This window comes from Thalassophryne amazonica, chromosome 9 (genome assembly GCF_902500255.1).
Source record: "Thalassophryne amazonica chromosome 9, fThaAma1.1, whole genome shotgun sequence".
In the NCBI taxonomy this organism is placed as follows: Eukaryota; Metazoa; Chordata; class Actinopteri; order Batrachoidiformes; family Batrachoididae; genus Thalassophryne; species Thalassophryne amazonica.
In genome coordinates this window covers 60,886,177-60,904,159 of record NC_047111.1, presented here as the reverse complement: position 1 = coordinate 60,904,159, position 17,983 = coordinate 60,886,177, and the positions used below count along the sequence as shown (strand labels likewise).

Genomic DNA, 17,983 nt, shown 5'->3' with positions numbered 1-17,983 from the left:
GGTTTTTGGCCGTACCAGACAATCACGGATGATATGCCCTTTGGTGCTACAATAAACACACTCTCCACCGAGATCCTACGTTGCCTTTCTTCTGGTGTCAGTTTAGCCCTGCTGAGCTGCATGGGCTTGTTGGCAGGTGGTGTTAGAGTGCTGGGGAGTGTACTGCCGGTGGAACCCAAGGCCGAAGGAATGAGACTAGAGGAGGGATCTGAGGGGAAGGCGTGCATGACCAGGCACATCTGTCTGACAAGTCAACCTAAAACTAAATTCACAGTGGTCTCTGGTGTCTGACTGAGTGAAAGAGCATCTCAATTCATTTTTCATCTGGATTGATTTGAATCATCACACATTTTTATCAATTTGAACCAACTTAGGATGCGTAGTTATCCCTGCTATCATGTATGCACACATACTCAAAACGTTAATTGTGTTTCTGTGACGTCATCATATAGATGAACTGCACAATGCTGCCAGAACAAAGGACATGTGAAGATGCAAAAGAAGTCCTCTCAGCCGTCCTCCACAGCACCACAGTTGCTGATAAAATGGCCTTCTATGATAAATGGGCAGACACCTATGATCAGGTGAGGTACATCTTATAACACTGAATTTAATGGCTAATGTCACACAGCACACTCCTTCAGCAAAATGAACTGTCCAACCAGTTTTAAATAAATTTAGAATGTGATATGTAAGATTTAACACTGGGAGGTCCAAGCTTTTCTCTTCTACCTGTAAAGCCCACAGAGAGTAAAATGACCTCTCCCGTGGAGAGCTACTTCTGTTATGTAAACAAGGAAGTCTCAGAACACCTCAGGGGAGGGGCTGACTTGGCTAGCCACATTCTTGTGTTTGCATATTTGCTGTCTGTGTGTTTACCAAAAACCAATGCCGGAGCAATCGTGCGACTGTTCGATGTGTTGTCTGCGACAGGTATACTTGTGGCAAATGCAGAAAAGACCTTCCATGGCAGTGTGGGGACTGTTAGTCATTGTGAGTGACTGTAACCTGTACCTATTGTATATATTTTGGTTTTCTGGTGTGTTTTTTGGTACATTTTGGTACATTTCAATAAAATCCAGAAAACAAAGTTTTCTTTTTGTGTGTTTTTTGGTACATTTCAATACAATTCAGAAAACAAAATTTCATCTCTCCCCCAGGGGTAAAGTTATTTATCCACCTAAGCACAAATCAGCAGCCCTTTCAGCTAAACAGGCACACAGACAGCAAATATGCAAACACAAGAATGTGGCTAGCCAAGTCAGCCCCTCCCCTGAAGTGTTCTGAGACTTCCTTGTTTACATAACAGACGTAGCTCTCCACAGGGGATCTTGGGGTCATTTGACTCTACTTTTAAGATTAGGCTTAAAACTTTCCTTTTTGCTAAAGCTTATAGTTAGGGCTGGATCAGGTGACCCTGAACCATCCCTTAGTTATGCTGCTATAGACGTAGACTGCTGGGGGGTTCCCATGATGCACTTTCTTTCTTTCTCTTTTTGCTCTGTATGTACACTCTGCATTTAATCATTAGTGATCGATCTCTGCTCCCCTCCACAGCATGTCTTTTTCCTGGTTCTCTCCCTCAGCCCCAACCAGTCCCAGCAGAAGACTGCCCCTCCCTGAGCCTGGTTCTGCTGGAGGTTTCTTCCTGTTAAAAGGGAGTTTTTCCTTCCCACTGTAGCCAAGTGCTTGCTCACAGGGGGTCGTTTTGACCGTTGGGGTTTTACATAATTATTGTATGGCCTTGCCTTACAATATAAAGCGCCTTGGGGCAACTGTTTGTTGTGATTTGGCGCTATATAAAAAAAAGATTGATTGATTGACTCTCCTGTGGGCCTTAGAGGTAGATTGGTCATTTGACCAGTCCTTGGCCTTCTGAGTGTTAAATGTGAAGTTTTGTTTTGTTATAAACTGTTTGTGTGTACTTCACATGTCCAACTCACTGTCCAGAATTGTAATCATGTCTATACTTTATTTCCACCTTGGCCAGGATGTAGGTGCTCTGGACTACCTCCCACCAAACGAAGCAACAAAGTGCATCACCTCTCATTTTGCAGGGGACCGTGGATCAGCTGCCATATTGGATTTGGCCTGTGGCACAGGATTGATGGCCAAGCAGGTAAAGAGGAGAATAGATGAAATACTCAGTTATCAATCAATCAATCAATCAATCAATTTTTTTTTTTTATATAGCGCCAAATCACAACAAACAGTTGCCCCAAGGCGCTTTATATTGTAAGGCAAGGCCATACAATAATTATGTAAAACCCCAACGGTCAAAACGACCCCCTGTGAGCAAGCACTTGGCTACAGTGGGAAGGAAAAACTCCCTTTTAACAGGAAGAAACCTCCAGCAGAACCAGGCTCAGGGAGGGGCAGTCTTCTGCTGGGACTGGTTGGGGCTGAGGGAGAGAACCAGGAAAAAGACATGCTGTGGAGGGGAGCAGAGATCGATCACTAATGATTAAATGCAGAGTGGTGCATACAGAGCAAAAAGAGAAAGAAACAGTGCATCATGGGAACCCCCAGCAGTCCTACGTCTATAGCAGCATAACTAAGGGATGGTTCAGGGTCACCTGATCCAGCCCTAACTATAAGCTTTAGCAAAAAGGAAAGTTTTAAGCCTAATCTTAAAAGTAGAGAGGGTGTCTGTCTCCCTGATCTGAATTGGGAGCTGGTTCCACAGGAGAGGAGCCTGAAAACTGAAGGCTCTGCCTCCCATTCTACTCTTACAAACCCTAGGAACTACAAGTAAGCCTGCAGTCTGAGAGCGAAGCGCTCTATTGGGGTGATATGGTACTACGAGGGTCCCTAAGATAAGATGGGACCTGATTATTCAAAACCTTATAAGTAAGAAGAAGAATTTTAAATTCTATTCTAGAATTAACAGGAAGCCAATGAAGAGAGGCCAATATGGGTGAGATATGCTCTCTCCTTCTAGTCCCCGTCAGTACTCTAGCTGCAGCATTTTGAATTAACTGAAGGCTTTTTAGGGAACTTTTAGGACAACCTGATAATAATGAATTACAATAGTCCAGCCTAGAGGAAATAAATGCATGAATTAGTTTTTCAACATCACTCTGAGACAAGACCTTTCTGATTTTAGAGATATTGCGTAAATGCAAAAAGCAGTCCTACATATTTGTTTAATATGCGCTTTGAATGACATATCCTGATCAAAAATGACTCCAAGATTTCTCACAGTATTACTAGAGGTCAGGGTAATGCCATCCAGAGTAAGGATCTGGTTAGACACCATGTTTCTAAGATTTGTGGGGCCAAGTACAATAACTTCAGTTTTATCTGAGTTTAAAAGCAGGAAATTAGAGGTCATCCATGTCTTTATGTCTGTAAGACAATCCTGCAGTTTAGCTAATTGGTGTGTGTCCTCTGGCTTCATGGATAGATTAAAGCTGGGTATCATCTGCGTAACAATGAAAATTTAAGCAATACCGTCTAATAATACTGCCTAAGGGAAGCATATATAAAGTGAATAAAATTGGTCCTAGCACAGAACCTTGTGGAACTCCATAATTAACTTTAGTCTGTGAAGAAGATTCCCCATTTACATGAACAAATTGTAATCTATTAGACAAATATGATTCAAACCACCGCAGCGCAGTGCCTTTAATACCTATGGCATGCTCTAATCTCTGTAATAAAATTTTATGGTCAACAGTATCAAAAGCAGCACTGAGGTCTAACAGAACAAGCACAGAGATGAGTCCACTGTCCGAGGCCATAAGAAGATCATTTGTAACCTTCACTAATGCTGTTTCTGTACTATGATGAATTCTAAAACCTGACTGAAACTCTTCAAATAGACCATTCCTCTGCAGATGATCAGTTAGCTGTTTTACAACTACCCTTTCAAGAATTTTTGAGAGAAAAAGGAAGGTTGGAGATTGGCCTATAATTAGCTAAGATAGCTGGGTCAAGTGATGGCTTTTTAAGTAATGGTTTAATTACTGCCACCTTAAAAGCCTGTGGTACATAGCCAACTAACAAAGATAGATTGATCATATTTAAGATCGAAGCATTAAATAATGGTAGGGCTTCCTGAGCAGCCTGGTAGGAATGGGGTCTAATAAACATGTTGATGGTTTGGATGAAGTAACTAATGAAAATAACTCAGACAGAACAATCGGAGAGAAAGAGTCTAACCAAATACCGGCATCACTGAAAGCAGCCAAAGATAACGATACGTCTTTGGGATGGTTATGAGTAATTTTTTCTCTAATAGTTAAAATTTTGTTAGCAAAGAAAGTCATGAAGTCATTACTAGTTAAAGTTAATGGAATACTCAGCTCAATAGAGCTCTGACTCTTTGTCAGCCTGGCTACAGTGCTGAAAAAGTTATGTGATAAACCGTTTGATCTTCATGAACAATTAATCATGTGACTGTTAAGACCTAAAGGTTACGTAAGCCGCTCTCTCATAACAGATTTTTGGCCCTAATTTCTGTTCTGATTCAAAAATAAATAAATGAGCAAATCAGGCCAAGCTAATTAAAATAGCAAGCAACATTCTTTATTCTATGATTAATGCTGACCACACCCAAGTATGGATAAGACTCATCACGTTTGCGCATGTGCCTCACAATGCTACTCAATACAGTCTATGCAGTACTCCCGCAGTTATTACCACACTTTTCCACAAAGCTAAAATGCATGTTGTGATATTAACACAAGGGTGGGCAATGAGGGCCGAGACACTGCAAGTTTTCCTTACAACCAATCACCTCAGCAGGTGGGTCGCTGATGAGCTTCTCCCCTGAACATAAACACCTGATCATCAATGAAATCACCTGCTGAGACACCTGCTCATCAATGAAATCATCTGCTGAGACACCTGATCATCAATGAAATCACCTGCTGAGGTGATCGGTAGCAAGAAAAACCTGCAGTGTCTCAGCCTTTCATGGCATATGATTGCCCACCCCTGTGTTAACATCACAAAACTGTCTTCTGTTGAAGAGTGCAACATGCTTTTCATGGGATTTATGCTATGGACCTATTTTGCAGAATAGAAACAGAAGGGTTTTGCTTACAGAACTGTAGATCTTCACACTGCATGTTGGACCCACATGCCCATTAGGGCTGTTCATGTTATATAGTGAAAAAATAAAAGTTGTGAGAGACTTCGCGCCACATGTTGTTTTTCTTCCACTTGGGGTTTTATCAGTGCAGACCAAATTTGAACTCAATCAGATAAGAATTAGAGGTCCCCCAGAGTCACACATTTTCCTTTCCCTCCACTGGCAAGGCAACGTTACCCTAATGGGAGAAGACTCTGATGCCATTATTTTTCTTTTACAGGAACATGTGATGGCATCTAATCACAAAAAGTGGTGGTTGATTGGTCACCCAGAGGAGAACATTCCTGGAATTACTGGATTACTACATTGCTTGTTTGAGAAAATTGCTGCTTTGTGGAGGACCCTTAATCAATGTCCGATTACAATAAAATTTGCCACAGATCTTTTATTTTATTATTGGAACAAGAACATGTGGCCCAAAACATTTTGTAACATTTGACACTTTGAACAGGTCTAATGCCCATCATCACTTACTTTTGTCACATACAAGTATATATACGAGGTCTATTAAAAAAGTATCCGACCTTATTATTTTTTTAAAAACCATATGGATTTGAATCACGTGTGATTGCGTCAGCCAAGCTTGAACCTTCGTGCGCATGTGTGAGTTTTTTCACGCCTGTCGGTTGCGTCATTCGCCTGTGAGCAGGCTTTGAGTGAGGAGTGGTCCACTCCTCTCGTCATTTTTTTCATTGTTTAGGAATGGCTCAGAGACTGCCGCTTTGCTTGATCAAACTTTTTTCAGAAACTGTGAGGGACATCAAAGTGGACACCATTGGAGAAATTCAGATGGTTTTTGGTGAAAATTTTATGGGCTTCAAAGAGATTACGGAGTGTTACTGTCACTTTAAGGATGGCCCAGAGCGACTGGTGGTGCGCCACGCTCCGAAGCCGTCATCGACAGGCTGAGCGACCATTTCATTTCTAAACGGATGGCTGTATGGATCCGTGACCATCGTGTGCAATTTCTCTGGTTATCACAAGAACTGGACATCAACGATTTTCCGGCAGATTTCACTTTTAACAAGAGATTTTGTCATGGAAAGCCGAGCGGAGGCTTCGCGCGTCACGATGGATTAGCTACTGGAGCGAGACAAAACCACCTCCGTTTTGGTCTCACAGGACAGCTTTGAGATGGCGTTCAGACAGCTGTGGGTGGTTTTTCCATCGAGTGATTATCCGAGAAATTGTGGATGTGCATGGACATGCCAGAACATGTCCTGTGAGGCTTCATCACAGCGTTGCTTTGCGCCATGCGGCACCGCCGCGACGCGAGGAATTCCTCCGCATGTCTGTCTCAATGTGCCGAAAAAGTGTTGATGTCCACATCTTTTCACAATTCCTGTGCTAGCCAGATGACATCCCGGACAAAACACAGCATCCAGTTTGGAAATGAACGGCACATTCCACTGTTACAGGAGTTTTTGTCATGGAAAGAGGAGTGGAGGCTTTGTGCGTCGCGGCAGTGCCGCATGGAGCAAAGCAACGCCGTGATGAAGCCTCACAGGACATGCTCTGGCATGTCCAGGCACATCCACAATTTCTCGGATAATCACTCGATGGATAAACCACCGACAGCTGTCTGAACGCCATCTCAAAAGCCATTCTGTGAGACCAAAACGGAGGTGGTTTTGTCTCGCTCCAGTAGCGAATACATTGTGACGCGCGAAGCCTCCACTCGGCTTTCCATGACAAAATCTCTTGTTAAAAGTGAAATCTGCCAGAAAATGGTTGATGTCTAGCTCTTGTGATAACCAGAGAAATGGCACACGATGGTCACGGATCCATACAGCCATCCGTTTAGAAATGAAATGGTCGCTCAGCCTGTCGATGGCGGCTTCGGAGCGTGGCGCACCACCAGTCACTCTGGGCAGTCCTTAAAGCGACAGTAACACTCCGTAATCTCTTTGAAGCTCATAAAATTTTCACCAAAAACCATCTGAATTTCTCGAATGGTGTCCACTTTGATGTCCCTCACAGTTTCTGAAAAAATTTTGATCAAGCAAAGCAGCAGTCTCTGAGCCATTCCTAAACAATGAAAAAAATGACGAGAGGAGTGGACCACTCCTCACTCAAAGGCCTGCTCACAGGCGAATGACGCAACCGACAGGCCGTGAAAAAACACACGCATGCGCACAAAGGTTCAAGCTGGCTGACACAATCACACGTGATTCAAATCCATATGGTTTTTGAAAAAAATAATAAGGTCGGGATACTTTTCTAATAGACCTTGTATATATATATATATATGTATATGTAATCCAGCCTTTGGGGAAGTTTATTTGTTGGTTGGATTTTGGAGTGCCGCTCCTTGATGGTTGCTATGGTAACTGTGGGCGCACCTGATTTCTTTTGGATCTTTGCAATAAGCTCACCTGGAGTGTGAAGTGGTGGATACAAAAAGGGGTTTTGTAGTGTGAGGGGAGGACTTCACTTCATTCACTTCACTTCACGGAGAGGAAAGGATTTGGTGGCGGAAGGCATGAAGAGCAGCTGGTGAGGAGAGCGACTGGATAACGGGAGTCATGTTGACGTTGATGTTACTGGTTCCAAGCTGAATGCTAGCGCCGGAGAAACGTCCATAAACGTGGATTACTCCGCAGCGGCAGGGGAACCCTGCCGTGTCTGTGAGTATGCTCTCGTGTTGTGAGGTGGTGCTTTTAAGCAGAAAGTTGGAGTTTCCCGCGGGACGGAGTTGTGTGCTCGCTGGCCTGGGGTGTGTGTGTGTGTAGGTGCACGGAAGGACGAGGTGAGGGAGAGAGACGCCAGGCAGGAGAGACGAGCGACGAGGGGCGTTACGTGCCACAGCCGGGGAGGAGCCTTCCCTCGCTGAGAGAGTGCGTTCGTGCCACAGGCGGAGGAGAGAAAGACCGCCCCTAAGCTGACAGTGGGAAAACCGTCCGCAGATTGGTGATGTTTGGTTGTGTCGGATTGGTTGTCTCTGCTCGTTGACTGTTCGGCTCTGCTGGAAGTTGTTTTTTAATATTTTTTCTCTTTTAAGAATTGTATTTTAAGATTTCTCTTTTTTACGTTGTAAAATTGGTAATAAATTATTATATAAGGTTTGCCTTGTTTGGTCACTCCAGCTCTATTGACAATAACCAGTAAATTGGACATTTTGTGCTTTAACTCATCATTCAAAACTTACAATAATACATAAACCTTGCTTACATATTTTGGCGTCACAAACAGGATGGAACCGTATGGGGCACCCAAACTGCTGTATTATATGCTTCCACAGCATTTTAACCATCGTTTGCGCAGACTGATCTAAAGTGGGAATTGCCCATGCAAACGAGGGGTGAAACCTGATCAGTTGCAACCAAAATGTTCTGATACGTATCCATTGGTCGGCCAAGGGTTAAAAAATCCAACCCAATAACCTCCAATGGATAAGTAGCACCAATCGAACCAAGCGGAGCCCTATAGGCTCAACACGGCTCCTTTGGAGACTGCACATTAGCACACTTCTCCTGAAATGCCCGTACCCTCCTCTCCATATCAGGCCAATACAACCTTCGACGAAGCTGAGCAAGAGTCCTATCCACACCAAAGTTGAGTATAGCAGTAGTGTCCAAAGACATTCCAGAAAGGGCCAAGATGGGTGCAAGGTTTTCTTTGCAGCCACTGACTCCACCAGGTGATTTCACTGATTAACTTCACTTTGAGTAGATGGGATGAGTTAATGATGCACATTAGCCACCAATTACACCTGATTATTTAAATTTTTGTATCACGTGTCCCAATGTCACTTCTTTTTCTCCATGTTTAAAACTTTGTGATTGCTAACACTACTTTTACCTGGATTACATCCATTTCCAGTTATTACATTTTGTTTTAACTTTCATTTATTTTATTTATTTAGACAAAACACACATGCACAATCAGGTGTCAAATATTGGCAATGGAAGACAAGTTCAGAACTTCCGGATCAATATTTTCTGAAACCTAAAAATTCCACTGATTAACTGACTCCAGTGAATCACCTGGTGGAGTGGGTGGTTGCAAAGAAAACCTGCACCCTCTCTGCCCTTTCTGGAATAAGTTGAAGAGCTCTGGGTTAGGTCCTTTGAATATTTAGCCTCATGCTGGTAAAAAAAAAAAAAGGGTGAATTAAAATGAAACTTATTATATAAGCAAGACTGAAGAAATAGTTTCTGTGGCATTTTGTCTTCTGTAAGCAATTTTGCTTCTTTAAAGAAGCTGAATAGTATTTACAAATATATGTATTAACCCGTGTTTCTGTCTGCTTGATATTTTGAAATCATAGTGATTTTGCTCATATGGAATAGTGGAATTTACAATTTCAGCTTGGATTAATGCATTTCCTGTAACCCTATGCATAACTATTTCTGTTTTTCACAGTTGAAAGAAGGGTTTTTGAATTTTGTGGGTATTGACGGAAGCCCAGGGATGTTGGAACAGGCCAAAGAGTCAGGATTGTATCAAGAACTCAAGCAATGCATTTTGGGAGAGCAGCCACTACCTGTCAAAAGAGGTGACCACATATAATCTATATTAGAGAATAGATTTTTTTTGTTCAACATAATAATAATTCATTCATTTTTTTTTATATGCACTTACTCCAGCCAAGGTTCATGGGGTGCTGGAGCCTATCCCAGCATGGATATCCCAGCAGCCATAGAGTGGGAGGCAGGGTACACCCTGAACAGGACGCCAGTCTATCACACGGCACATACAGACAGACAAACATACTCACACTCGCACGCACACCTACAACCAATTTAATGCCACCGATTCATCTAACCTAAATATCTCTGGCAGAAGCCGGAGCCCTTGAAAAAACCCACCTAAACATGGGGAGAACATGAAACGCCACACAGAAAGGATCCAGCGGGACCTTCTTGCCTTAAGGCACCAGTGCCAACCACTAAGCCACCATGCCTCTTAATAATAATACGAGAGAAGCACTGAGAAGCTCACTCATGGTACACTGTCCCAAACAGGAAGTGCCAAATTTTGAGTCCACGGTGAAACAGGAAATGTCAAAGGCTGATCATTTCCTGGACTGATACTTCCTGGATTGACAATAGAGGAGATGTCGTGGAATCTCAGGAATTCCGTGGCAAGTTCACACTGAAACAGGAAGTGCCAAAGTTTGAGCCCACAGTTAAACAGGAAATGTCAATGTGTTTACCTTTAGAAAGTTTTTTTTTAATAATTCCACCCCATAGTTTTGATCTGTCCCCAGAAGCTGAGGGCTTGTAGCCATGCCAATGCTCCCCAGAAGCATTTCCTGAAAAAAGTCTGAAGGACCTAAATGACATGGTGAGATGCGTGAGACCTTTGTTGGGCACTAGCTGGGACAAATTAAGGTGAAAACTTAAATGTTCTTAAAATAATTTATCTGGGAATTGTTTAACCTCATAATATCTGAAATATATTCAATCATATATGTGACAATACACAATAAAGGACGTCTGAGCTTTGACTGTAACCACCATCACACATGCTTGATGGCTGGACCCTCCGACTGTTGTGTCCTCTGTCTGCAACTATGACCAGAGGTGTAACCATGCCCCCAACCACGCACAAATCCTAACTTTTGTCTTGGTGTGTTTTATCTTTGGTTAACGTAAAGATGGTATAACATTGTCAAGTCCGCACTGAGACTAATGAAGCACTTATAGGCCTTCTCGACTTCAGTGTTTGTACATCACAAGAAGGTTGAACGCCTTAAAAGATTAATTTATCTCAGTGATAATCAAGTCTCTGAAAGCTGAGGTTGCTGGACAGATGTTTGTGGAGATGCCTCTATCTTTGCAGCACAAAGTCTAAATCTTCAGAGTCCTGGTGGTTCTGGTTTTACTGTACAGTTGCGAGTCCTGGGGCCATATTTATGAAACTCTGCAGTCACAACACCTTTGGATCCAGCCTATCAAGGGCTGTGTATGTACGCAGCTGCATGTGCAGTAGTGTGACATTTTTTGGACTGCAGTAGTAATTATTTTCCTCTCTGTTCTTCCCTTGTTTTTCCCCCTGCATAGTACTAATCTTCTTTATGCTTTTTTCCTCCCTTGTCTGCCCACATTAATGCCTCACAGATGACCTAGTGGCTTACCTTTAAGAAAAGAGAAATTAGTGATTATTATACAAATAATGACTGTTTATGAGTTCAATGGTAAATGGACTGCATTTATATAGCGCTTTTCCATCTGTATCAGACGCTCAAAGTGCTTTACAATAATGCCTCACATTCACCCCGATGTCAGGGTGTTGCCATACAAGGCGCGCACTACACACCGGGAGCAATAGGGGATTAAAAGCCTTGCCCAAGGGCCCTTAGTGATTTTCCAGCCAGGCGGGGATTTGAACCCATGATCTTCTGGACTCAAGCCCAACACCTTAACTACTAGACCATCACCTCCCCCAATGGTATGAATATTTCATGAAGTAAATATTTCATGAATTAAATATTCATTCCATTGAAAGAATGTAAAACATTCATTATTTGTTTTATATAATGGCTAAAATAGATCCTTGTCATTTGACATTTTATTAAAGTATAAACAAACAGAAAAGAGACATACATTTTGGTGTTCCACTGCTGCTAAAGTCCAAATTGTAACATGTAGTCCAGTGATGCTGTGCACTGACTAGGGACTTCCATAAAAAAAGAAAAGAAAAAAAGACTGTGTAGTTCCTCAGTCCAGCCAAAAATCACGTGAGCCTTTCATGTGAACAGGTCTTCAATCATCCAGACGGCTTACACCGGAGTGGATTTTGTGTGTGTGTTACAAGAATTAGCAGCATCAGTTAGCTCAATCAAATCATCGTGTCGTTGTCCCCCGCACGCACACACGCAACTGGGTCGGTGCTTGTGCACACGTGTACTACCAAAAAAAGACTGTGTGCATCCTCAGTGCAGTGAAAAAAATCACATCAGAAATGAGTCCAGCTTTTCATTCTTTCTTCCTGCTAACAGCCTCTAGACAGCACAGTGGATTTGTTTTGTGTGTGTGTGCACACGCATGTTGTGTGTTTGTAATAATAAAAGCACGCGCATGTGTGGGAAAGGGTGCATGCGCGTGCACGAGCAAGTGTGAACGTGCATGCATGATCACGTGCGCATGTACAGTGTTCAGAATAATAGTAGTGCTATGTGACGAAAAATATTAATCCAGGTTTTGAGTATATTTCTTATTGTTACATGGGAAACACGGAACCAGTAGATTCAGTAGATTCTCACAAATCCAACAAGACCAAGCATTCATGATATGCACACTCTTAAGGCTATGAAATTGGGCTATTAGTAAAAAAAAGTAGAAAAGTGGGTGTTCACAATAATAGTAGCATCTGCTGTTGACGCTACAAACTCAAAACTATTATGTTCAAACTGCTTTTTTAGCAATCCTGTGAATCACTAAACTAGTATTTAGTTGTATAACCACAGTTGTTCATGATTTCTTCACACCTGTGAGGCATTAATTTTGTTGGTTTGAAACCAAGATTTTGCTCATTTACTAGTGTGCTTGGGGTCATTGTCTTGTTGAAACACCCATTTCAAGGGCATGTCCTCTTCAGCATAAGGCAACATGACCTCTTCAAGTATTTTGACATATCCAAACTGATCCATGATACCTGGTATGCGATATATAGGCCCAACACCATAGTAGGAGAAACATGCCCATATCATGATGCTTGCACCACCATGCTTCACTGTCTTCACTGTGAACCGTGGCTTGAATTCAGAGTTTGGGGGTCGTCTCACAAACTGTCTGTGGCCCTTGGACCCAAAAAGAACAATTTTACTCTCATCAGTCCACAAAATATTCCTCCATTTCTCTTTAGGCCAGTTGATGTGTTCTTTGGCAAATTGTAACCTCTTCTGCACGTCTTTTATTGAACAGAGGGACTTTGTGGGGGATTTTTGCAAATAAATTAGCTTCACACAGGCATCTTCTAACTGTCACAGCACTTACAGGTAACTCCAGACTGTCTTTGATCATCCTGGAGCTGATCAATGGGTGAGCCTTTGCCATTCTGGTTATTCTTCTATACATTTTGATGGTTGTTTTCCGTTTTCTTCCACGCGTCTCTGTTTTGTTTTTGGGTTTTTTTTTGTCCATTTTAAAGCATTGGAGATCATTGTAGATGAATAGCCTATATTTTTTGCACCTGCATATAAGTTTTCCCCTCTCCAATCAACTTTTTAATCAAACCACATTGTTCTTCTGAACAATGTCTTGAACGTCCCATTTTCCTCAGGCTTTCAAAGAGAAAAGCATGTTCAACAGGTGCTGGCTTCATCCTTAAATAGGGGACACCTGATTCACACCTGTTTGTTCCACAAAATTGACGAACTCACTGACTGAATCAATCAATCAATCAATCAATTTTATTTATATAGCGCCAAATCACAACAAACAGTTGCCCCAAGGCGCTTTATATTGTAAGGCAAGGCCATACAATAATTACGTAAAACCCCAACGGTCAAAACGACCCCCTGTGAGCAAGCACTTGGCTACAGTGGGAAGGAAAAACTCCCTTTTAACAGGAAGAAACCTCCAGCAGAACCAGGCTCAGGGAGGGGTAGTCTTCTGCTGGGACTGGTTGGGGCTGAGGGAGAGAACCAGGAAAAAGACATGCTGTGGAGGGGAGCAGAGATCGATCACTAATGATTAAATGCAGAGTGATACATACAGAGCAAAAAGAGAAAGAAACAGTGCATCATGGGAACCCCCCAGCAGTCTACGTCTATAGCAGCATAACTAAGGGATGGTTCAGGGTCACCTGATCCAGCCCTAACTATAAGCTTTAGCAAAAAGGAAAGTTTTAAGCCTAATCTTAAAAGTAGAGAGGGTGTCTGTCTCCCTGATCTGAATTGGGAGCTGGTTCCACAGGAGAGGAGCCTGAAAGCTGAAGGCTCTGCCTCCCATTCTACTCTTACAAACCCTAGGAACTACAAGTAAGCCTGCAGTCTGAGAGCGAAGCGCTCTATTGGGGTGATATGGTACTACGAGGTCCCTAAGATAAGATGGGACCTGATTATTCAAAACCTTATAAGTAAGAAGAAGAATTTTAAATTCTATTCTAGAATTAACAGGAAGCCAATGAAGAGAGGCCAATATGGGTGAGATATGCTCTCTCCTTCTAGTCCCCGTTAGTAGTCTAGCTGCAGCATTTTGAATTAACTGAAGGCTTTTTAGGGAACTTTTAGGACAACCTGATAATAATGAATTACAATAGTCCAGCCTAGAGGAAATAAATGCATGAATTAATTTTTCAGCATCACTCTGAGACAAGACCTTTCTAATTTTAGAGATATTGCGTAAATGCAAAAAAGCAGTCCTACATATTTGTTTAATATGCGCTTTGAGTTACATATCCTGATCAAAAATGACTCCAAGATTTCTCACAGTATTACTAGAGGTCAGGGTAATGCCATCCAGAGTAAGGATCTGGTTAGACACCATATTTCTAAGATTTGTGGGGCCAAGTACAATAACTTCAGTTTTATCTGAGTTTAAAAGCAGGAAATTAGAGGTCATCCATGTCTTTATGTCTGTAAGACAATCCTGCAGTTTAGCTAATTGGTGTGTGTCCTCTGGCTTCATGGATAGATAAAGCTGGGTATCATCTGCGTAACAATGAAAATTTAAGCAATACCGTCTAATAATACTGCCTAAGGGAAGCATGTATAAAGTGAATAAAATTGGTCCTAGCACAGAACCTTGTGGAACTCCATAATTAACTTTAGTCTGTGAAGAAGATTCCCCATTTACATGAACAAATTGTAATCTATTAGACAAATATGATTCAAACCACCGCAGTGCAGTGCCTTTAATACCTATGGCATGCTCTAATCTCTGTAATAAACTTTTATGGTCAACAGTATCAAAAGCAGCACTGAGGTCTAACAGAACAAGCACAGAGATGAGTCCACTGTCCGAGGCCATAAGAAGATCATTTGCAACCTTCACTAATGCTGTTTCTGTACTATGATGAATTCTAAAACCTGACTGAAACTCTTCAAATAGACCATTCCTCTGCAGATGATCAGTTAGCTGTTTTACAACTACCCTTTCAAGAATTTTTGAGAGAAAAGGAAGGTTGGAGATTGGCCTATAATTAGCTAAGATAGCTGGGTCAAGTGATGGCTTTTTAAGTAATGGTTTAATTACTGCCACCTTAAAAGCCTGTGGTACATAGCCAACAAACAAAGATAGATTGATCATATTTAAGATCGAAGCATTAAATAATGGTAGGGCTTCCTTGAGCAGCCTGGTAGGAATGGGGTCTAATAAACAGACATTCTTCAATTGACCCCTACCTGGCCGCCTAGTGAAAATTTAAGTGCCCAGTCATTTTTTTTTTTTCAAAAGAGTAATGTCTAAGGAGTATCTGTGCCAACTTTGGTGCTTGTATCATCATTTGTACGATTGTTTCACTTATCTGCTGCACTAAATGTGGCGCACACAGCTGGGACATTTTGTCTTGAGCTTGGGACAGGGGGTTCCTATCCACCAGTGTGACTGTACATAAATCAATCAATCAATCAATTTTTTTATATAGCGCCAAATCACAACAAACAGTTGCCCCAAGGCGCTTTATATTGTAAGGCAAGGCCATACAATAATTATGTAAAACCCCAACGGTCAAACGACCCCCTGTGAGCAAGCACTTGGCTACAGTGGGAAGGAAAAACTCCCTTTTAACAGGAAGAAACCTCCAGCAGAACCAGGCTCAGGGAGGGGCAGTCTTCTGCTGGGACTGGTTGGGGCTGAGGGAGAGAACCAGGAAAAAGACATGCTGTGGAGGGGAGCAGAGATCGATCACTAATGATTAAATGCAGAGTGGTGCATACAGAGCAAAAAGAGAAAGAAACAGTGCATCATGGGAAGCCCCCAGCAGTCTACGTCTATAGCAGCATAACTAAGGGATGGTTCAGGGTCACCTGATCCAGCCCTAACTATAAGCTTTAGCAAAAAGGAAAGTTTTAAGCCTAATCTTAAAAGTAGAGAGGGTGTCTGTCTCCCTGATCTGAATTGGGAGCTGGTTCCACAGGAGAGGAGCCTGAAAGCTGAAGGCTCTGCCTCCCATTCTACTCTTACAAACCCTAGGAACTACAAGTAAGCCTGCAGTCTGAGAGCGAAGCGCTCTATTGGGGTGATATGGTACTACGAGGTCCCTAAGATAAAATGGGACCTGATTATTCAAAACCTTATAAGTAAGAAGAAGAATTTTAAATTCTATTCTAGAATTAACAGGAAGCCAATGAAGAGAGGCCAATATGGGTGAGATATGCTCTCTCCTTCTAGTCCCCGTCAGTACTCTAGCTGCAGCATTTTGAATTAACTGAAGGCTTTTTAGGGAACTTTTAGGACAACCTGATAATAATGAATTACAATAGTCCAGCCTAGAGGAAATAAATGCATGAATTAGTTTTCAGCATCACTCTGAGACAAGACCTTTCTGATTTTAGAGATATTGCGTAAATGCAAAAAAGCAGTCCTACATATTTGTTTAATATGCGCTTTGAATGACATATCCTGATCAAAAATGACTCCAAGATTTCTCACAGTATTACTAGAGGTCAGGGTAATGCCATCCAGAGTAAGGATCTGGTTAGACATCATGTTTCTAAGATTTGTGGGGCCAAGTACAATAACTTCAGTTTTATCTGAGTTTAAAAGCAGGAAATTAGAGGTCATCCATGTCTTTATGTCTGTAAGACAATCCTGCAGTTTAGCTAATTGGTGTGTGTCCTCTGGCTTCATGGATAGATAAAGCTGGGTATCATCTGCGTAACAATGAAAATTTAAGCAATACCGTCTAATAATACTGCCTAAGGGAAGCATGTATAAAGTGAATAAAATTGGTCCTAGCACAGAACCTTGTGGAACTCCATAATTAACTTTAGTCTGTGAAGAAGATTCCCCATTTACATGAACAAATTGTAATCTATTAGACAAATATGATTCAAACCACCGCAGCGCAGTGCCTTTAATACCTATGGCATGCTCTAATCTCTGTAATAAAATTTTATGGTCAACAGTATCAAAAGCAGCACTGAGGTCTAACAGAACAAGCACAGAGATGAGTCCACTGTCCGAGGCCATAAGAAGATCATTTGTAACCTTCACTAATGCGGTTTCTGTACTATGATGAATTCTAAAACCTGACTGAAACTCTTCAAATAGACCATTCCTCTGCAGATGATCAGTTAGCTGTTTTACAACTACCCTTTCAAGAATTTTGAGAGAAAAGGAAGGTTGGAGATTGGCCTATAATTAGCTAAGATAGCTGGGTCAAGTGATGGCTTTTTAAGTAATGGTTTAATTACTGCCACCTTAAAAGCTTGTGGTACATAGCCTACTAACAAAGATAGATTGATCATATTTAAGATCGAAGCATTAAATAATGGTAGGGCTTCCTTGAGCAGCCTGGTAGGAATGGGGTCTAATAAACATGTTGATGGTTTGGATGAAGTAACTAATGAGAATAACTCAGACAGAACAATCGGAGAGAAAGAGTCTAACCAAATACCGGCATCACTGAAAGCAGCCAAAGACAACGATACGTCTTTGGGATGGTTATGAGTAATTTTTCTCTAATAGTTAAAATTTTGTTAGCAAAGAAAGTCATGAAGTCATTACTAGTTAAAGTTAATGGAATACTCAGCTCAATAGAGCTCTGACTCTTTGTCAGCCTGGCTACAGTGCTGAAAAGAAACCTGGGGTTGTTCTTATTTTCTTCAATTAGTGATGAGTAGAAAGATGTCCTAGCTTTACGGAGGGCTTTTTTATAGAGCAACAGACTCTTTTTCCAGGCTAAATGAAGATCTTCTAAATTAGTGAGACGCCATTTCCTCTCCAACTTACGGGTTATCTGCTTTAAGCTACGAGTTTGTGAGTTATACCA

The 17,983-nt window shown here is 41.8% G+C and overlaps 1 protein-coding gene across 1 annotated transcript in view; it reads left to right on the top strand.

Moving 5' to 3' along the window:
* The window catches only part of LOC117517240 (methyltransferase-like protein 27), a 34,265-nt gene that overhangs the window by 11,537 nt on the left and 4,745 nt on the right, over positions 1-17,983 (top strand). The window contains exons 2-4 of the mRNA XM_034178182.1: positions 453-584; positions 1,991-2,119; positions 9,464-9,596. Of these exons, the coding sequence (XP_034034073.1) occupies positions 453-584; positions 1,991-2,119; positions 9,464-9,596 (394 nt within the window). The remainder of the gene's footprint in view (positions 1-452; positions 585-1,990; positions 2,120-9,463; positions 9,597-17,983) is intronic.